Source organism: Aristolochia californica, unplaced genomic scaffold, assembly GCF_029961685.1.
Source record: "Aristolochia californica isolate CCGP_79_NKW_82.1479 unplaced genomic scaffold, dmAriCali1.0.hap1 SCAF_12, whole genome shotgun sequence".
Classification (NCBI taxonomy): Eukaryota; Viridiplantae; Streptophyta; class Magnoliopsida; order Piperales; family Aristolochiaceae; genus Aristolochia; species Aristolochia californica.
Window position 1 is genome coordinate 29,283,508 of NW_027181793.1, and position 22,798 is coordinate 29,306,305.

The 22,798-nt window shown below is 38.4% G+C and overlaps 1 protein-coding gene and 1 pseudogene across 1 annotated transcript; both read left to right on the forward strand.

Annotated features, from left to right (window-relative positions):
* Positions 1–4,784: 4,784 nt before the first annotated feature.
* LOC137946849 (ferrochelatase-2, chloroplastic-like) lies at positions 4,785–6,473 on the forward strand (annotated as a pseudogene).
* Positions 6,474–9,592: 3,119 nt separating this feature from the next.
* LOC137945952 (uncharacterized) lies at positions 9,593–20,217 on the forward strand. The gene is made up of 7 exons (XM_068792065.1): positions 9,593–9,854; positions 10,082–10,214; positions 15,085–15,188; positions 16,271–16,442; positions 16,580–16,720; positions 17,201–17,462; positions 17,574–20,217. Exons 1-7 carry the CDS (start codon positions 9,823–9,825, stop codon positions 20,096–20,098), a joined length of 3,369 nt encoding a protein of 1,122 aa, XP_068648166.1. The 5' UTR covers positions 9,593–9,822; the 3' UTR covers positions 20,099–20,217.
* The last annotated feature ends 2,581 nt before the right edge of the window (positions 20,218–22,798 follow it).

Sequence of the window (22,798 nt, forward strand, 5' to 3'; positions counted from 1 at the left end):
CTCACAAAAAATTACAAATTCATGTGAGTTATATTCTCCACCGCGATCCGTGCGAAGAACTTTTATTGGGTTGCCTACTTCTTTCTCAACAAGGGCATTATAGCTTTTACAAGCTACAAAGGCTTCAAATTTTTCTTACAAAAAATAAACCCATATTTTACGACTATAATCATCAATGAAAGTAATGATATATCTTTTACCTCCATTAAAATGTGGTGTTATTGGCCCACAAATATCGGAATGAATAAGCTCCAATGCTTTCTTTGCTCTCCAAGATTTTTCTTGTGGAAATTGATTACGGTGTTGTTTGCTAACAACACATTCTTCACAAACTTGAGAAGAGACTGTAATTTGAGGAAGCCCCATCACTATGTTCTTTTGTTGTAGTGTTTTTAATCCGCCAAAATTCAGATCCCCATAGCGAAAATGCAATAGCCATGCCTCATCTTTTAATTTTGCTGAGAAGCATGAATGAGATGTGTTGTGGAGATAAAGTGAGAACATACGATTCGCCGTCATGTTAACTTGAACAATTAAGCCCAACTTTGCATCTTGAATTTGACATACTCCATCTTTGATAAAAATCTCGTATCTTTTTTCTTGTAACTGACCCACACTAAGCAAGTTGGTCTCTAAATCTAGCACAAAAAGAATATTAACGATAAAGTGGGTGGAATTTTCTTTGGTTTGGATTGTTACATGTCCTCTGCCCATAACAGAAATTGTAGAGTTGTCACCAAACTTAACAGAGCTACGAAAGGATTTATCCAAGTCATAAAATGCCTCATTCTCTCCACACATGTGGTTGCTGCAGCCAGTGTCTAAATACCACATGTTTTGTTGAGTTTCTTCCTTTACATGACACACCAACAAAAGAGACACCTCCTCTTCCTTTTTTGCAAAGTTAGTTTGATCTCCACTTTGTTTATTCATATCAGTTTGACATTTTGATTTATAATGGTCATACCTATGACATCTAAAACATTCAACATTGGACTTGTCTGCTGACTTCGATCAATAAGTTGTTGAGTGGTAGCCTCCACGTCCTCTACCTCTTGAGTGGTGACCTCCACGTCCTCTGCTTCGCCCTTGAAATTGACTATCTTGGTGATGATGATTTTGTTGTCTACTGGTTAAGTTTTTGCTCATGAACCAACAAAGAACCTTGTAATTCATCAATTGACAGTAAATCAACATCATTAGCTTCTTCTATAGCACAAACAACAAAATTAAATTTTGGTGTCAATGATCGAAGAATCTTCTCAACAATGAGAACATCCTCTGTCTTGTCGCCATGGATCCGCATCTTGTTAACGATTGCCATCGTTCTTGAAAAATAGTCTGTAACTGTTCTCTTGATTTCATTCGAAGTATTTCGAACTCTGAACAAAGTGCTCGAAGCTGCTGCCTGTTAGCCCTTGTTGTACCTTGGTACTTCTTCACGGAATCCCAAATATGTTTGGTTGTGTCTTTGCAAAGAATAATTTCCAAGATTGAGCGATCACTAGCTTGGAATAGATAATTCTTTGTTGCAAGATCCTTTAGCTTCAACCCTTCAAGCTCTGTCTTTTGTGCATCTGTAAGCACAACACCGACTGCTGGTTCTACTACTCCAGAAATAACAACCGTCCAATATTCTTTGGACCTTAAAATTTTTTCCATGAGCATGCTCCAATGGTCATAGTGACTATAAAAATGTGGAATGACTGGTTATATAAAATTTTCAGAAGCCATCAATTTCTCCTTTCTTGAACTTAGGTCGCTCTCAGTGTTCTATTGAAACGACACGGTATACTGCTGGGAGCGATGATAGAAATTTATCAAAAAAAATTATGCGGAAAATTTAGCAAGAGAAAAATACCAGATTTTTATTGGGGAATTGCGATCAGCGACACTAATCTTGGCGGGTCGAAATCCTGTTGGAGATGGGTGACTCGGCGGGTGATGACAACGGTAAACAAAGAGCTCTAATATTTCGGCTCAGTTTCTTCAGCGATGGGTTCCGAAATTTTTTGACAGCAATGGTAAACAAAGAGCTCTGATTTTTTGGCTCTGTTTCTTCAGCGATGGGTTCCGAAATTTTTTTCACCTCAGTTTCTTAAAAACAATTTCGACTTTCTTTCTTCAGCGACGGGTTCCAATTTTTTTTTCGGTTCTGCTTCATCAGCGATGGGTTCCAAATTTTTTTGACTCTGGTACTGGCGACGGTGATGATGACCCTTAGTGGATTCTTCCCGAATAGAGATTTGCGATTCTAATTTCGGGATTTCTTCCCAGAGACAAAGGAAGATCTGCGGCGATGATAGGATTTTTGGGAGCTCTGATTTTTGGAATCGTTTCGAATTTTTTTTGACTTTGGATGTCTGTATCTGGGGCATGGGATTTTAGCAATTTGATTCCGTCACCAGTAACGACAGCGACGACAGAGGAAGATCTGTAGTGACGGTAGGATTTTCAGGTGCTCTGATTTTCGGAATTGTTCTGAATTTTTTTTGGCTTTGGAGAAGTCTTGCTCTCTCCTTTCTCCTTCTACGGTTGCGGTGCAGGAAATCGAACAAAAGACGACGGCTATGGTTGCGTCGTCACCAAATGGAACTTTACTCCAAGTTGCTAATCAAACTCTGATACCACTGATAAAAAGCTGATAAAACAAAATGCTAATGGATGTCGAAGCAGAGGATAAACTTTCGATAATCTATTGATAAACAAATAGTCTATATAAATAGCCTAATACACAGCTGAAAGCAACTAAAAATAAACACGACATATACACAACGGGCACATTCTAAAGTGCAAAACAAACTTACTTAACAAAGTAAACTAAACTGACACTCCTAAAGACTAGGACAACTAGTCTTAATTTAGAAATTACTAATTTTCTTAACAATTCCAACTAATGGACTTAGAGGTTCTAACCTGATTTAGGTAGGAATATGTTATGGTCTTGGGGTTAAGTATCTATGCCTTCTGCTTCTAATAGGTCGTTCTTTTGGGTAGTATTGGCTAGGTATGGGTAAAAATATCAAAAAACTTTAAGAGGAAAAAACCATTAGTTGCATGTAAAGAGGAGAGTAGAAGTAGCTCTAGTCCATAGTCTATAAATTGTTAGTTCTGTGAGCCTTGTAATCATCCAATTTCAATACAAAAACCCCCATATCTCGCTTTGACTAACCCTTATCAACTTTGGCCAACCCTTAGGCATTTGATTGATGATAGAAAGGTCTCTAGGTGATTGGCTCTCAACTCAAGGGTTTTTATCAGCATATCGAAGCTCAAGCGTTCCCCCAAGGATGTTGGCCCTTGGCACAAGCTTGAGTCCTTAGTTCTACTCTCCACCCCGATCATCCACTATGAGAAGATCCTCTCGCAAGGGTACTTATTTTTCGTTTTACATTTGTCCATTTCATTATAATCATTAGCTCTTTCCCTTCATCAGCCTATTTGCCCTTCCCCATCCTATAGTCCAACTAACACTTGGTCTATACCCTTACACCCTCCTCCCTATCCCCAAGTTCATTTCATCCCTTCCCTCATCACTACTATCCGAGCCATCTTATCCAAACCATAGTTTGATTAACCATTTGATTTACATCTACCCATCCACTTCTTGTCATCCCTCGCACATCCCTAAATCCTAAATCGGGGCTCTCTAACCTCTCCCCACGTCCTCTACCTTATACCCGAGCCTCCACATTATTGTCTGCCAACAACTTACTTTAACCTTGTTGTGTTGAGCTTGATTTCATCCCAAAATGACTAACCACTTAGGAGGCTTATTGCTCAACCTTATTATTCAGTCACTTCACTTAAGATTTTTTTTCAATATGGGACTTTTCCCACTTCACACTCCCCTTCATGTTCAGTCTTATATGTAATAGGCCTGCAACGTGCCTACAACACATAAACAACTTGGCTTTCACCTCATAGATCCCACAATACATAAATAACCTAGGATCACTCATTGGACCTCAACCCACACACTAAACTTGTTCTAATACCATTATTGGGTTGAGCTCAGTTTCATCCCAATATAACTACCCATGTAGGAGGCATATTACTCAACCTTATAATTCATTCATTTCTCTTAAGACTTTTCAATAATTGAACTTCTTCCCACTTCACAAACCCCAAACCATAATACCACCCTAACCAAAGTCTATCTAACTAGCAAGAGTGCTATCGAAGAGGATATCCCTACTTGAAACCAAAATTTGGGTCCCCAACATATTACTCTATCCTCTAAAACTCTAGCAAGGAAATGGGACATAGTAACTTTCTTTCTTTGAGCTATGCTCTAATGTCAAATGTTTTGGTCATTGATGGAAAGATGGTGCCTTTGGATTAATTATATATCCAATAAGGATAGAATTGCTAGAAACAAAAGGAACGACTCGATGCAAGGAGAGCACTAACACTTTTCTTCAATTTGGGGAGGGTGAATCTTCCTTGCCGAAGTGCAGACTTTTGGGAATGATACTTGCCTATCTCATTGGGCATCTTGAATTAACTTATCATCTTTATACATCTTGGCCCACACTCAAATCAAAGGGTCTGAACTGTGGATCAGATCACACATCGTCTAATAAGAAATGCAAAATAATGTGAAATAATGAATTAAAATAAGTACAAATGTGACCTAACAAACAAGCTTGTTGATTTGAGAAGGTGGATATTAGATATATGGAGTTATTTTATGTCCTTCTCTTAAAAACCTAAATACATGATTCCATCTTACGGTATTCATATTTCATCATACATTTGTTGTTATACTTGTTAAGGCAGTTATGAAGCTAGTTTTGTTACCACTTTATCCACAATTTTCGTTTTCTACAAGTGGTTCAAGCATCTGCTTTGTCCAAAGCATCTTCAGGTGCGGAACTAATTCTACTCTCTTTTTTTATTTTATTTTTGAGTTTTTACATGAGGAAGCCTTGTGAATGTGCATGTTTTATATTAAAGTGAAAGTTTCGTCTTCTAGATAGTGATTATCAATTTACTAACCTAGAACCATGTCTCAGGGAAGACTTATACTTGGCAACACTACCTGTTTCTATTATAGAGTTATGGTATCAACGTGTAGGTTACATTAAGTCACTGGCTGCTTTGATTGAGAATGAACTGCAGAGTTTCTCTAAGCTTGAAGAGGTTGGTCATCCCTCCCGTCTCTTCTCTTTCGTTTTACTTTTTGAGATGTTAAGATTCATTCAGGTTTAGTTGTACTACTCAATTAAGATATTTTATGAACATCTTGACTAAGCTAGCTATAATAAATTAAGTTCTCTCTTATCACCTTAATAATATGATCATTCAAAAAAGATAATATATTCATGATATGAAGCATTGAGTTTAGCAAGCTGTAGATTTTATGATCTTCTATCTGCCCTTCTGATCCTTCTGTTCTTATGAGTGGCTTGTTGATCTCTTTGACGGTAGGTAAGAATCTTCTTTTGTGCCCATGGGGTCCCAGTTAGTTATGTTGAATATGCCGGTGATCCTTACATTGATCAAATGGAGGAGTGCATTAGCCTGATGATGGAGGAACTGAGTTGAAGAGCTGAGAATAGCCATACACTTGCCTACCAGGTGTGGCATTAGAAATTTTCAGGCCTTGTTTCTTGTTATGGTGCTGATTTTATCAAGTTCATTTTTTTGACAACAATTCATTTGGTATTCTTTCCAATCACAAGCTACGTTTCTTAAAAATTATTTATTTTTCTGCACTGGATGTCCTCAAAGAGTCGAGTTGGGCCAGTCCAATGGCTGAAGCTTTATACTGATGAAGTCCTTGTTGAGCTTGGGAAGAAAGCTGTAAAGAGCCTTTTAGCTATTCCGATAAGATGTGTTTCCTGGTGTCTTCCTTATGTGTTCATAATGCACACATAAAACAAAAGAAACTGGGAAGAATCAAATCTGGATGATTGGACTATTTTTTGGTAGTGACAATAAATTGTTCTTCTGATATTCTTTGAACTCCTCATCTTAGAAAGTTTCATATTTGATTAGACTCTGAAGGCAGTACAAGTAGCTCTGTTTTTTTTTTTTTTTTTGGATTGTCACCTACTCTGTTGTAGGGTAAACATGTCTGTGAACTAGGTGTCTGTTACAAGCACGTAATATTGATATTGGATTTTCATATATTTGTTTTCAACTTTGTGAGCGAACATATTGAGACTCTAGAGGAAATTGACATGGTGTATAAACATTTAGCTCTAGAATTCGACATTGAGAACTAGGGAAGGGTTCTAGCTCTTGGATGCACTTCTTCTCTCATCTTGGATCTAGAAGATGTTGTTATTGAAGCATTCCCTTTTGCAAAGGCGATGAGGTCCGCGAAGAATTCATTTAGAGAAACCGCTAAGAAAGCTATGAATTTGTGTTTTGGTTCACTTCTTGTTTTTGTTCTCCTCCTTTTCCCAAGAGACTCGATAGCCGGTAGAAACTTGCATGAAAGTAGTATTCCAAATTGTGGATGATGACACCATACAAAAATTAATTTGTGGATGATGATGTTGATTGCTGTGACAAGGATGATGAGTGAGAAATGTCATGAGAAGTTTTAAAGCTACATCAGGAATGCTCAGAAATCTGGGGAGGTTGAAGGTTCTGTAAAGATTGGCCAAACGAAATAGTTGTTCATGTTAAATTGGATCCAATGCCTATCCCAAAATGACTAGCCACCTTAGGAAACCTCTTTCCCAACTAATAAACTCAAAATCTTTATACTCACTAATCCACGTGTAAGCATGTGGATGATTTGGGTGGAAGTCCACATACGAGTACTTGCTCTGATACCATGTTAAATTGGGGTCCAAGGCCTATCCCAAAATGACTAGCATCTTAGAAAACCTCTTTTCCAACTAATAAACTTAAGATCTTTGTACTCACTAATCCATGTGGGACTATTCCTTAACCATTCCGACAATGACCAAATGGATGACTATATTATTCAGTCAGTCCAACCCTAAAGCTTGAACTTTATCTTCGGCCCAGTTAGGGCACTCTGTAAGTGAAATGTATTTCACTTACACTAGTTAAAGTGCACAAAAACCTGTTAGTACAATCTGTAAGTTAGGAGGGAAAGTGAATTACAAGTGAATTACAAATGTAATTCATTTTTCCCTATTTTAAGCATAACCTGAGGGAAAGTGAATTCACTCGGGTCAAGCTCTGAATCATTTTCCCTCTGTCAATTACATTGGGCTGTCGGGCGGGTTGTCGAATGGAAGATGGAGAAAAAAAAATTCGGCTCCTCTCTCGCTCGCGATCTTCAACGAGTTCAATTGTCCCCTCTGCAACCTCTCCCTGGAGCTCGCTGAACCTCTCTTCCTCTGCAACCTCTCTAGCTCGATTCGAAAGAAACTAGGGTAAACCCTTCTTCCTGGAAATTGAAGGTTAGTCTTCTTGATTTGGTTGTCTTCCCCTTTGTGTTCAGCATAAGTTACAATGTTCCTTAGATTTTGATTTTTTTATTTTGCTTGTATTTTAGTTATTGCACACCTCTATATCGACCTTAGTGTTCCTTCGACAATGCAAAAGAGAAAATCATCAATAGAGAAGAAGAAATGCGAAGAAAGTTATTTGCAAGTTTTGCAAAAGCAAAAATATATACAAAATAAACAATAAGCAGAGTCCCTATGATGAAATCAATTATCTGCTCACTCTTTTTGGCCAACTTCCTACAATTTTATCAACTTTGATTTTGTACCTGGATCTAGCTTACATGTGACTGAAGTAAACCCTTAGGAGTATATTTTGTAATTTCCAATGGTGGTCATCTTTTATACACTTTGGGCACTTTTTGTTTTTATTTTTAAAAATGGTGAGTAATTTATTTATAAAAATACTGATTAGAAGAAGATGTGGCAAAATTATTAACTAATATGTTTTAATGCCATTAAATATTTTTTGTGTTGTATTTTGTATATACAGTTGTAGATTTTTTATATCAAATAGGTGATTGAATTATATTTGTATTATTTTTTATTATTATTATTACAATGTTTGCATAGTACGCTGGGTAATGTTTTTAAACAAATATAACTGCGTATATACGTTAGTTTAAGAGTGATAATTTAAACACTTTTAATATAATAATTGCATTAATTTTTGGATATTATAAAAGTAAATATTTGTGTAATTTTTTTTAAAATTTAAATTATTTTAATAAATTAATATTATTTTGATATTACTAATAAATATTTTATAATATCCTTTTTATATAATTATTTCATATTTAGATATTAAAAAATTACAAATGGGTTACAATTTTAATATTATAAAAGTAAGTATTTGTTTAATCATTATATTTAATATGTTTTTTATTAACTAATATTAATTTAATTTTCTAAAAATCATATATATCAAAATATTTTATTAATAGATAATCTCTCTGCACTTTTCACCGCATTTTCCATTGTGCACACTAACACAAATAAGTACTTTATATTATACTTTATATTATACACACTAACACAAATAAATACTTTATATTGTACTTTCTATTGAACACGTTAACACGAACAAAAAATTCACTTTCACATACACCTTCGCTACAGAAAATATTTTACTTACCCTCTCCCCATAACTCACGAGTACACAAACCCCAGCCCCTTTAATGTCAAATTTTCACAACTTACGTAAGATCAATCCGTCAAATGTATCCCCTTTGTCAACTGGTTGGTACCAAATTATTTCTTTTATTTGCACTGAGGTTTCGTAAACGAGTCGGAGTCGTGGAGAGATGAAGTCAGATCTTCGACTTCCGAGCTCCTCCAGGGATTCAATCTCTGCCAAAGTCACGCCCCTAAGAGAGCCGCGTCCTTCCTTCCAGGTTCCGTCTTTAGATTTTAATGTCGTTGGTAATAGGCTCCTTTCCAGACACGACGAAGGTCAATATTCATTTATTTTGGTTAAAACGACGTTGTACAAATTTGAATTGATAGCTTGTGGCATGGATGGTCTGTGGTATGTGTCTCGTCTTTTCTCGGATACATTTTATCAAATTCGACAATGATCCCATCGCCATTAAACCGAGTCAACGCGTCTGAAATTATTTGATTTACTCTCTCTTAGCTTCTTCGTCGAGATCGAAGTCAGACGCTCCTTCAATTCCTAAACTACCTCGACACGTGTCTAGAATTAACTTTCAGGCTCAAAACGAAGGAATTCACAAGGCAAAACAATCTGACATATGGGAAACCGTTTGCTTTTCGTTGAGAAGCTTTACTTGGCTGCGAAGGTTACTAGTTTCAACTTTGAAGATCGTGGGAGCCCAAACTCTTGCCCGCATCTGTTATTATCTTATGGAGGATGCAGCTCAAGCGAGATGACGGTTCTGACCCTTGAGAAGCCTTTAATCCAACTTAGATGAGAAATCATTATCGCTAAATTAGACATGAAAAATGATTGTAGCTAAATTAAGAAATGAAATTGAAACTAATTTAAAAATTCCATTTAAACGACAATTACCGCTGCCGCTAAAGATTGACCTTCCGTACTGGGACGAAGCCGAGGGCAATTTGGTCAAGAGAAGCTTTCCAAAGCTTTGTCTCTTCCCGATGCCGTTCCATTATTTCCTTTTTCGAATTTTCATTTCTGTACGAAACCTTAGCAGAAGATTCTAATGCCGCGAAAGTTCCGTGAGAGTGCTTGTCTTCGTATCTGACGGTCGGAATATCTATAGGACTGAGTCTCCCCGTTTCTTCCTTTCAAGTCGTTGCGCTCTTGTGGAAGAAGTTCTTCTCGGTATTCGTGGAAGTTAGATCTGCATAAGGATCTTTCAGCAAACTGAATACCAAAAATCGCAGATTTTTTCGTGTGACTATGTTGTCAAGGAGTTTTAAGCCTGCAAAATGGTAAATTTTGGTCGATTTGTTTCGAATCTAGGGATTTGTTTTTTGCCTGATTGGTTGACACTCATAATCTGAAAAAGAAAATATTGGAGATCAATAATTTTAAGAAGTAAGTTTGAATAAAGAAGATAATTTATTGTTATCGATGAGTTATTAGATTTTCAATTGATGGTGTTCCTTCTGTTATGCTGAAAGTAACATTTCGGTTTTGATGCTTGGTTCGTAAACAGCAATACCTCGTTGAGGCTAGCAGTTTCCCGAATAAAGACTCTGAGGAACAAAAGGGAAAACCAATTAAGGCAGATGAAGAGAGATTTGGCTCAATTGCTTGCGACCGGTCAGGAGCAGACGGCCAGAATTCGGGTCGGTGTTGCTATTGATGTTTTCTGCCAAAAAAACAATATTAAAGCATGATTAAATTATTTACTTAAGACTTGCTACGTATCGAACTCTTTCATTCTGAGATTAAACGTCCATTGTCCTTGCATTTTGTTTAAAATTTGGATACTGGTGTTTGTTTATGTATGTTTACGTAAACATGAAGCGGGTCTATACCCGGGATGTTGCTACCTTGTGAATAAGCATGAACCAAGACTGGTTTCTTATGCCTGAAATTGTAATATTTTCCCAAATACTATACGTGTTTCTGTCTTGTGTTTTTTTGGTTAAAAAATAGTTCCACGTAGATGAATTAGTCGTATCCTCTTGGGTTCGGAAAGAGACTCCCTGACTTGGCTAGTCATTTGAATGGACCTCGTATTAGAACAGGTGTTTATGTGTGGACTTCCACCCAAACTATCCATGTGTAGAAGCCACATAGAGGGCCCACATGTGAAGGGAGTATTAAAGAATAATCCCACATAGATGAATTAATAGTATGATTTTGGGTTTATTTGTTGTAAATATACTATGAGTATCTCTTTATCAATGATGGTTGGTGGAGACTGTTCAATTTATGTGGTCACAAAATGTATTTAGTAGTAAACTTGAGTGACATTTGGTAGAGGGAAGTTTCTTTATAGGAAAAATTATCATGTATAATTGACAAACCAATCAACTGATTTTTATACGATAACTCTTGGGAGCATCAGAAGCAGAAGAATCCCCCTTTACCCAAACTACTTGACTGAGAGCTGAACTAGGCTGTCCTATATCATGGTATCAGGGCTTCTGTTTGTAATTCATTGCTGTTGATTATGCATGTTATGGGGTTTTACATTTAATCCTTTAGTCTCACTTGGTCAGTTAAATGGGGTTGTAGCCTAAGACAAGGGAGTTTGACTGCTTGAGGTAATCATACCATTCAGTCATGGTATAAGTCAAGTAAGGGCAATTAGCTAATTTCAGACACAAAAAGGATGTTTAATCTTTTGTGTCGGTTATTCATTCTTGAAATTGCCTTAGTCTTTACTATTTTAAAAGAGAAAAGAAAAAAAATCCTTAGTCTTAATCTGTTATCACTTGTAAGTTGTGAAACAATTAACTTGTAAAAAGGGCATAGTCACAATTAAGAGAGGTAAATTAATTGAGAAGCAACTTTGCCATTTTGTAAGGGTAGAAAGGCTGCATGTGTGAAAGCCTTTGCGAGTAATGTCTTCTATTATTTTCTCTTTTGCCTTTTTCAATGAAAATTTTACTTTGCTAAACCATGGCTCCTTCTTAGTTTGGTTGGATTGCCTGGACTAGAATTTGCAATTCTTTCAAGGTTAGAGACCATTGGAAGTATACTTGTTTTGTTATTTACCTTAGGTTTTTAATCTATAGGGATTTTTCATCTCCTAACCTACGTCAACTTTGTGTTAGAGCTTGTGGTTGTCAATCCCATGAAATCAAGGTATTGAAGGTTCAAGAGAAACCACTGGTGTAGCGAAGCAATGACAACATGTCATCCCAGATTTTTTTTCTTTGAAATGGTGAATTGCTTTTATTGATCAAGCAAATCAAACTTAGAGTACAACATAGTGCACAACATAAAGTACTATCTGTGCTAAATTAAACATGAGAAAGAGATATTCCAAAGGAGAGAGAAGCTTTGGATGCACCAGCTTTGGCAAGGTGGTCTTCCAAAGAGTTGGCAGATCCAGGAATTTTGCTCCAAGTTATGTGCCATTCTGAACTGAGGTCTGATATCTCGTCAAAAACTTGCCAGAGCCTCTGTGGGGAGTGAGCCGATGACAAGTACTGAATTGCCTTTTACAAACAGAGGCCTGTTGAACTGCTGTTTTCACAATTTAATTCCAGCCAATAAAGCTTTAGACCCTACCTCATTTGAATCACAGCAAACTGTTAGCCCCAAGAAGGCAAGCAAGATCTTGCCTGATCTGAGGAGCCATCAAAGTTTTTAGCCAGCCTGAGAGAGAGAGGGAGGGAGGGCTGGCTTCCATTCAACTACTACAGGGGCTTGTGAGAGCTGAAGAGCATGCTGCATTTGCTGTCAAAAGTTCTGCTTTTCCGCTCGGGCCATAATTGCCTGTGCACTGCTGCCACAAGTGCCATTGCTGAATGAGCTGGGCATGCATATCAGAAGGTCAAACTTCTGGAAGAAGGCATTCCAAATGGCTCTTCTGAATCTGCAATGAGTTAGTGACTGCTACTTTTTTCCTCATCTCCACACAATTTACATGATGAATTCAAAATCACTTGCCCCCTTTTCGCTAGCTTACCACAGGTGAGGATCTTTTCATGTGCTGCAGCCCATAAGATTTGCAATATCTTCCCTGGAGCTATCAACTTCCATGCCAAGCTAGCAGATGAGGCCTTGATAGAGACTTGGGGTGAGTCTTGGCATTTGTAGAACGATGCCAGTGAGAAAAGTCCTGGTGGGCAAGGACTCTAATCAATGTGATCCACTTCTGGGCCAGAAATATAGTGTGGTTCCAGTAGCTGAAGAGGGGAGGATGCTTCTGATGTCTCATCATCATTTAGGTTCCTCCTAAAATTGAAGTTCCAAGCCCATCTTGTCCTTCCGCTGTGTTGTCAAGAATTGAAACTTGCTGATTTTGGGGTAGGCTGAAAAGCCCTGGATAGGCCCCGCTCAGTGATTGGTCTCCTACCCAGCATCGGAGACATTTCTTTGCAACTGTGGGCTTCTTGGAGATTACGCACCAGCATGCCTCACTTGGAGGCTCGCATCTCTTGCACCGATTGTTTAGGACAGGCATCGGGTTTGGGGTTGATCCCTAACTCACCTGGTTTGGTTCATCGCACCCGTCTAGACTAAGCAACACATGTGCAACATCTTTGCATGTATGGATCACTACTTGCTTGGCGGATCCACAATAAGGACCCAAGCAGGGGACAATATCGAAGTCAAACAAAATTCTTTGGTCTTCTGCCCAGACAATGCCTCAATGTTAACAACCAAGTTTGAAAGAGCTGCACCCTGGTTTGCTTTGGGATCTGCTACCAGAAGCATCTTCTCGAAGTCACCATTTGCATATGTCATCAGTGAGATAGGATTTAAATTTGAACCTAAAGCAGGTTCACTAACGTTGACAAAGACTACAACATTGTGATTGAGCGAGGCATCTCCTCCCGTCGTATGATCATCAACAGTCACTTTTGGGCTTCCTTCATCTTTGCTAGCAGCTTCTGCGGCAATGGCTCAGCCTCTTGCCTTTCTTTTTCACTGGTGACCCCTCCTTTGAACTCTTACCCCCTTTTTTCGGCTATTTCTCCCATTGCTTAGCCGAGAGGGCAACTGCGACTCTTTTTTCCTGGTCAAGGTCAGCCGAGATTATACCCTCTCACTTGGATACGGATCTTGAGTTTACTAGGAAATGCACCTGAGACCAGGACCCTTGCTCGCAGGTGATCAATTTGGTTTCCTGTTGTCGCTTCCTCATCAAATATCAGTGGCACCCCAACAATCCCAATGAGGGCCTTGAAGATTTCCATGTACTAGAGATTTGTCGGGATACTCGTAATCATCAGTCATATTGATTGCGCAACGCCGCACTCTAGGGGCTCCACTTGGCTAATTCACGGTATGTAATCTCCATGATTTCATCCTTTAGGGCTAATACTCTTCTCTTTTCTTCTTCAAATGCCGTAGAAATCAGCCAGGAGTTTGGGCTATTAGGGATACTCTTTTTGGTTCAAATCTCATACTATTAGGGGATCAAGTGTTTTGTATTTGATGGTAGTCCTTTACTCCGAGTTCCTTTGGTTGTATGTCGTTTTCTTTTTGCTGCTAAGACCTGGATTGGATGTCCTAAATCTAGGGGTTTATGGGTTACAATTTGCAAGGTCAATGGGTTATTTGTGAGATTAAGTTACTCCAGTATCTTATTCGACTTAATTTATTTAGTGATTTTAATCAGAAGTTATCCTAATCATATTTAATGCTTCTGATGAATTTAAACTTCTATTATCCAAATCAGTATCTTTAACCTTCTGTTTTCTCTTACATTGTAAAATCTTGAGTTAGGGTTTCATGAACTGCTCCATCATAATGTTTTAGAACATACCTTTGGTTATGAATCGTCTGTTCACCTTGAGTTTGATTCAATCAGATATTTCTTGTTTTCCCTTTATCTACTCAAAAGACCATAATGTAAAGGAAATGAGCTGCTATTTAGATGTTAGTTGTTTGTTCATTTTTTTTTAAATGATGCAGTTTTTTGTTCATTTAAGAGAAGACTTTGAATAAAGAGATCTCTATTGTTCACACTAACTATGTAGATGTTAGATCTCTAACTTTGTATTTTCTGTGAATAAGAGCTGAAATTTTTCACTATCTTTCACCATAACTTGCACATATCTACATCTAAACTTGGGGATGATTTCTTTATATCTATTTGTTCTAGTTTGGACTTCATGATGTAGGCTCTTCAGCTTGAGAGGGGAGGAACAAAATAATTATTTGTGGCTAATGAATGATTAGGGAGCTTAGAAGTGTTATGGTTCTATTCCAGGATAGATGGGGAGGTTGACTGGTCCTATAATCTAGTTGGACTGCTCTCTACCCTTATCCTCTTGTTTCTTCTCACTTTCTCTGATTTGTTTACCTTACTTTTTCTTTCTTTGTCGCTTCAATTATAATTTATATTTAGTTTAACGTATTAACACAAAATGATGAAAATATGTTAATGAGAAATAACACCTTCAGAACTTTCAAATTTACTTTTGAACGAGGTCTCTCATTTCATTGGACACAGCTTTGATTTAGTCAATTTTGTAAGTAATGCTATTCAAATGAGTGAATTCAAGTGGAATTATCATTTTATTTCAGGTTGAACATTATGTTAGGGAGGAGAAGACCCTGGCAGCTTATGACATCATTCAAGTGTACTGTGAACTAATTATAGCACGGATGCCAATTATTGAATCACAAAAGTATATACCAGTTTTCTCTTTTTTTTTCTTCTTCTTTTTTACTGCTGCTTATATCTCTCTCAACAGCTTTGAAAATCCATATTTTTGGAGGACCTTTTTTTTTTTTAAAACCTGACATGAAATTATGTATATCAATAGATCAGATTAAATTTACCTGCCTTGTCTGTCGCTTGCAACTAAGTTATATGGAACTTTGTTTAAAATTACTTTCAGAAAAATGTCCCTTTGGCAGTTTAATAAGAAAGTACTGATCAGAAGGCTGTAGTACCACAAGTAACTATGTGATTTATTATTAAGGCTTTTGTGTTAGCTTGAAAACTTGATTGAATACTAATTGAAAAAATATTGATTGAATCAATCTTATGAAATAACATAGGCCTCTTTGGACAAAGATAAGATTTGAACTAGAGGAAACAGAGTAACTCATTTCATGTTTTCTACTTAAATGGATCTAATCTTTTTCAGGTATAGGTGTTTAGTTTTGTAAGAACTACAGTTTTTTGTATCTCCGTTTAATTGAATTTCCTTCAAATGATTATTTCTTTGAAAAAAAAGACAGGACCATATTTCATATGGTCAGACTAGTCTTATCACCTAGTATTTAGCTCAGCAGAAAATTTTATTGTTATTTGGTGCTCACGAGCTCTGCTATCTATAATTGACAATCAAAGCCATGCCCATGCATGTTACCATTTGAAATTTTAATAATGTATGAATGGAAGTACCTTATTCCTCATTCTCAAAAAAAAAAAAAAGTACCTTAGTCCCTGCTATTATTGGTTTAAATAATTATTTTTTCAGCCATAATCATTCTTCTTACAGTCTCTTCAGTATGTGATCCTATCCCTGCCATCTCTGACAATTTACATCATCATATTTTTTATGGGTGCAAGCATATGTTCTTACCCAATTTACTAAATGGTTTCAAATCCATGTTTGTATCCAAATCCCTCTGAATCAATTCTGCGCTGTCGTTCTTTAGAATTTTGTTGAATTTTATAAATTCATCCCAGTGTTTTCTACAGAATACCGATCTGGAAATTTTCTAGATTGAGTAAACTCTCTTATCTTCTAATCTTCAGGAATTGCTCCATTGACTTGAAGGAAGCAATATCTAGTGTGATATTTGCATCCCCAAGATGTACTGACATAGTAGAACTTGTGGATGTTCGGAAGCAGTTTACAGCAAAGTATGGTAAAGATTTCATTTCTTCAGCTCTTGAACTTCGACCAGATTGTGGCGTCAACCGTACAGTAAGTTTACTCTTAAATTCATCAATTTTATTTGTGTGAGTTCATTCTGTTAGCCTGATTAGCATGTTAGTTTTATGTCATTCTGATATATATTGACTAGAAACTCTTAATGTAGTTTTTGCCTGATCATTGTCCAGGTTGTTGAGAAGTTATCTGCAAAGACACCAGATGGTGAGTCAAAGATCAGGATCTTGACAGCAATTGCCCAAGAGCACAATGTCAAATGGGACCCAAAGGCATTTGCAGAGCAAGTTACAAAGCCTTCTGAAGATTTGTTGGTAAACATAATGAAATAAATGGTTATAGAAGCTTTATTTGTCATGTAGAGTTCCAATTCTTGGTGCTATTGCTTTACTTATGATGCTTGTGTGGTCACTGTGGTTTTTTCTGGTATCTCCAGCCAGCTGCACTTTGGTACAGCTTCATGGCTTTGGGTTATTGTAACTTTCTGTTTCATTGCAGTATTTGCTAACCAATCTCAAATTCTTAGCCTGCTTCACTGGGCCTTTTGCTACAATTTTTGAGCCACCATGAGATTGCCGAGATACTTGATCGTACTTTCTTGCTTAGTCTCATCTTGTTTCTGCCAGAATACATGGGCAAAGCATGTATATGGGACACTGAGTGATCTGTGGAACTCAATGACATATGAGCAAACTGTTGGGAGTTTACTATCTTTTCTGAGAACTATTCTTTTTAGTTAATTTTACTATCTAGAAAGTAAAATGATGTATTCTTCTGGATCTGTGTTTTAACAGGACGGACCCAAAAAATTTGATAGTTCCAGTAAGATGCTTGCAGAATCTTTTAGTGCCCAGTTCCAGTCTCCTGATATGCAATTTAAATCAGCAAATGAACAGTTCCTAGCTCCACCTATTCAAAAGCATGATTCTCATTCAAGCTTATCTGAAAATAACGCAACTAGAGCATCACCAAGTTCCAATTTGTTCTCTTCTCGAGATGGACATAAGCCAACAACCTCAGTGTCCACACATCTTCATCTGCAATCAGGAGCTTCAGGTTTCTGAAAACTTAGCTACTTTATGTTATTGTAGTTGTTTGATTTATTGTCCAGTATTACCTATAACCCATTTGTTTTAACAAGTGCTTGTCGGGTGTTTCTTTGAACAGATATTAGAACTGGTCACACAGAAGTTAGGCCTCCCACTACTAAGGACAACATTGATTCCTTTAACAGGCATCACTGGAATATGGAATTCAAGGATGCAGCTTCTGCAGCACAGGTGGCAGCAGATTCTGCAGAGATGGCAAGTTTAGCTGCTAGGGCTGCTGCAGAACTCTCTAGAATGGAAAAAAGTGCAACTCATTCTCCCAAAGAGCTGCACAGATCTTATCGTGAGCCCAAAGATGAGACACCTGTTAGATTAACTGGCTCAAAGAGTGGAACTAGGGGGAACACCATGGAGATAGAAGACGATTCTGAAAACAGTGTGTATAGGATGCAGACAGGGCTGCATAATAAGCAGAAAGATAGACTTGAGCAAGATCATATTTTCAGAGGAGCTGAAAGCAGAAGTGATCAGCATGAAAGTGTCATGAGAAAATCAAGTAGGTCTGTCTCCTCTCAGTCCAGCTCAACCTCTATAGATGATGAAATTGCAGTCAGTAATCCCCAGAAGGATGCAGATAACATCAGTCCTAGTCGTCAATGGAAATATAACCCATTTCCTAACATTCCTTCTTACTCTTATTCTGATATAGATTCCAATTCAAGTCCAAATGTCCACAAGCATGCCAGTGATTCTTTTGATCAGAACCCTGTTAGTGTTGGATTTGGAGACACTGAGAGAAAGAATGAACAGTCTGATTTTGGTCATTCTTCTGCAGTTGTTTTTGATCAATCTGGCTCTGAAACTGAAGATCATGTAGAACTAGAGAGTGATTATCACCGTTCTTCATTTCCATTTCAAGAAACCAAAATCCTTTCTCACCAATCATCAAAAATGGAACCTTGTAGTCCAAGCCAACAGTTTAGTAGATCTTTTCTGAGGAGTGATGGTACTGATCAAGCTTCTGAGGGTTTGTTAACAGATCCAGTTCCATTAGAAGCCAAGGACTCTTTTCCTGCAAGGTTTGATGATTCAGATGGCTTCAGTTCTGAGAATGAAGAGGTAGGAGATCATACAAGCAGAGAAAGATATGAGAATATCTCTTCATCTCGCGAGGAGGAAATTTCCTATGGAAACTTTTTTTCAGCTCAATCTGATCATGGATCCCACAAATTCTCTGCTCATGTGAAGGAAGGTGGAGTGATCGAGAGGGACATCTTTGCTTATGCCTCAGGTGATGTTACAGAATCGGGTGAGGGAAACTCAACAGGTCTGCCACCATCAAGATTTTCATCAACTAAGACTGAAAAAAACAAGGATCTAAGATCTGATAACAAAGTACAGAACTTGAAGTCGACTGCGAGAAATATGTCTGGCTCATCAGTTCGTATGCCGGGTGTATCCACTGGAAGCTCATTTTCAGCTCAGACTTCTTATGCGACTCCTAATCGTCGAAAGGAAGAGGCAGGTCTGCCACCATCAAGATTTCCTTCAACTGAGACAGAGAAAGACAATGATCTAAGATCTGATAACAAAGTACAGAACTTAAAGTCGACTGAGAGAAATATGTCTGGCGCATCAGTTCGGGGTGTATCTACTGGAAGCTCATTTACAGCTCAGACTTCTTATGCGACTCCAAATCCTCGCAAAGAAGAGGCAGGTGTAGTAAAGAAAATGGATTTATTATATAAATCTTCCGATGATTCAGAATCAGATGATGGACGTGTCATGAGTCAGCGATCTTCAAGACTTCCATCTGGTGAGGAAGTCAGAGATTTAGGCAAGGAGCCTCCATCTCCTAGCACTGTGAGTTCAGAAATTTCAAGCTACTTGAGCCATGAAAGTGTGAACAGCTTGAACTTAGGTCGATTAAGAGGTGGTCTCAGAAACAAGGGTCTGACACGTCCACCTTATGTTAAGCCTCCGTCTAAAGAGGAATCTAAGAACGAAGTCCCCAGCATCCCTGAAGTTACACGTCTCTCTCTATCTGAAAAGTTATTTGCTCAAGAAACGAAGTCATCTGGTCAGAAACATTTTGGAGTTGACAAGAAATTGAACTCGAAAGGCCCCGTAAGTGACAGTGACTCAGATACTGATGATGGTGAGAAGATACAGCCACGTAGAAACTTTAATGCAAGAGGACAAGAAGGTGGATTAGCTTCTCGTAGAACAAGACATTCGCCATCAAAGTCTGCCAGTAAAGGCCCTTCAGGACTTGGTGCCTGGTCTAGAGATCCAGTTCATTCAGGTTTAACTGAAGGAAGCAAATCATCTCAAGTAGGTCTATCCTCCAAGCCTCAAATACGAAGTGTAGCATCAGGGTCTGAAGATAATTCACCAAGGTTTGGTTCGTTTGCTAAACAAGAATCTAAACAACCACAAGTTGAAATTCCAGTTGAGAAGGTGGAAGAGCCACAAAAGCTTCTCTCAGAGAAGCCAGGGGCCAGTGAGACTCCAAACTTACCAACCAGACGGTTTTCATCGAGAGAGAGCTCTCTCAAAGGAGCCAGTCACGTCCACCCAAAACTCCCCGATTATGATAGCTTGGCCGCCCACTTTGAAACCCTTCGATCAAATCGACGCTGATACTTGCTATAGGTACTTCCAGCTAAACGGTATACAGTTTTTTGGGTCCATGTTTGAATAATCAGGTAATTGATCTGACGTGAGGTGTATAATCATAAGGTATGTAACATATTATCATGTTAGCTAAGTTTACATGATTTGTTGATTCAATTTGTTACTTTTTTTAGATTTTATTCTCATTATACAGAATACAAGCTGTAAAAGACATCATTTCAAGTTTTACACTGATGTAGTGATGTTCTACTGTCTTCCTTTTCTTTCCATTTTGTATAGTGGTATGACATTTTGTTGTAGTTCTGATCGTTTTACCTCATTCTATTCGGAAAATAGTTGATTGCTATCATTAAATTCTGATGCTCGTCAGTGCAGAAGGGTGTTACTATTTTATGCGAAATAGTTGCGGGTAAATCACCATATTTCAAAGTACCTTTTTACTTGTTTCAGAATGACCATCCGTTCTCCTTTATTCAGGACTTAGCTTACTATTCATGAGCAAGTAACTAAAAAATCCTCTGTAGTTCTGGACATACGAGAGCGAGAGAGAGAGAGAGAGAGGTATGGATGGTAAAAGATCAGTCATCTCGTATCCGTCGACAAGATTTGGGTGGACTGAAACGGGTGGAGTGGATGAAATGGAATCCGTTCAGAAGTTGAAACCTTGCTTTGTTATTATCGTCAATCGGTGGAGACTAAAATCTTACCAAATAATCAAAAAAATGGTGGTGGAGAGTGAAAGAAGGGAGGTAGATTGAAGAAAAAAGAGGCCTCGTAATGAATGCATGTACTGAAGAATCAACACTATTGTTTGATTTCGTCACTATATTCTATGCTTTCCCATCTCGCCACTCAGACCTGAACCAAGTCGTGCCTCACAGAGCTTCAATGTTTCGGCGGAGATTAAACGCATCTTTTGTGAAGTTGGAATAAACAAAATCTCCACCACCCCTGCCCCATCGTTCTCTCAGGCAATCAAGAGTACTCCGGAATTTCCACCCATAACCAAGGCTTTCGCCATGTTAAAAGAGATTTTCAGAGGGCCATGGGATGGCTCTGCAAATGGGTACCCTCCCGCAAAAACGTTCCTACTCCGACTTGTATTATGACATATGATTTCCTTCCTGGAGCCTGCTCTGTGAACCAGCGAAATCGACATTATTACTAGAGTGATAATAAGGATGCCCCTCTCTAAGAAACAATAATGACTACTCTGCTCGTTGACTTGTGCCGACATGATCTTTTTTTTTTCTAACAGAAGACTGAGATCATGTTCTTACTTTCTTGCTCCTTTCGCCATTACAGAGTGGATTTGTTTCAAATGCAATTTTCAACCTTGGTGTAGTCAAGGTACGTGGTCAAGATGACAGAGATGCACTTCTCACAAAATTTAGGGACCAGAGTTTGATGTCAATTTGCCTGTAGTGCGGCGTTGTCCCTGGTCTTAGACTTGTAATATAGTGGTTGGGTAGAAAGAAAGAAGGAACGCAAGAGGCAGCAGCGGGGAAGAAGATGACCTCTACTCAGAGATTGTTCTCTGGTTTTGCAGCTTTGGTAAAAGAGAACTTGTCAAAAAAACGCGGACAGAGAAATCAACCGACAAGTGACAAGCCAAATAAAGTCCAAAGCCTAAACAATGGGTAATGGTTTTGTACGATTCCCAATTGACAAAGCCTGGAACTCTTCGTTCCGCCATTTCTGCGTCCGGTTTCGAGAAACGATTGTAGCCATAAAGTATCGGCCAACTGTATGACTGTAGCTTTGAGGTGAGGGAGATGTTTGTCTTCCAAGCTACAGCGGGCGGTGGCATAAACACTGTGCTCAGACTCACAAATTTTATAAAGGAACAAGAATCGCCAGACGATCCCGTGAGCTCAATTGCATCAGATTTGCACGTAAAGCCAGCAGTTAACTCCTTGGTTGTCCCATGCTTGGCACATTAGCTTGAATATTTGAAGGAGATGGAAGATTCCTTTACAGACAGTCTGGGTATTTAGGTGATTGTATTCCTTGGAACAGGAGGGTGTTTGTCGCAGAGCAACACCATAGGTTTGGTGCACAGACAAGCGGTTAAATTGACCAGCTATTAGACCAGCTCACACACCGACAAAATTCCTTTAGCTGATCATCTAATTATCTGATATTAAAAGAAAAAAAATAAAATAGTCGACCTATGTTATTCCGAAGGAGATATTAACGGACTTCTTGGTGCTGAGATTGTCGGATTCATGGGGGCACCACCTTTCATTGGCCGTCAGCTCGTCTGAACAAACAGAAGCCGAAGCTATGGGGCTATTGCCACACTAGCTATTTTTGGATAAGAAGAGTGAAGGAGGAAATTTGGTTGAAGGCCACGAGAAACTTCGAGAAGAAGATATTTTCTGTAGGAATTTTCAACGGGTAAATTACACGTGTAGAGTGAATAGGCGACGTGGCAGGTCCTGAAGGCAACTCGACGTACGATTCTCTTCACCTCGGTACTCTCAAAGATGGACGGCCAATAATTGGTCTTCTCTATTATGCCAATGGTCCAGATCACATCGCAAAATCATTCGATGCTCCCCCTGGCGTCCGTTTGCTTGTTTTTTACGCGACCTTCGTCCCCTCTGCTCCGTTACTCTTTTCTTACTCAGCCGCGTCTCTGAGTACTCTCACATGCTGTGAAAGCAAATCAACGGTTACATGTTTTCAGGGTCTTAGTCCCTG

Excerpts from the sequence above, each read along its gene's own strand:
- LOC137945952 (XM_068792065.1), top strand. The coding sequence starts at position 9,823 with ATGTTGTCAAGGAGTTTTAAGCCTGCAAAATG. Across the intron at positions 9,855-10,081 it reads AGTTTTAAGCCTGCAAAATG|CAATACCTCGTTGAGGCTAG; the intron begins GTAAATTTTGGT and ends GTTCGTAAACAG. Across the intron at positions 17,463-17,573 it reads TCTGCAATCAGGAGCTTCAG|ATATTAGAACTGGTCACACA; the intron begins GTTTCTGAAAAC and ends TTCTTTGAACAG.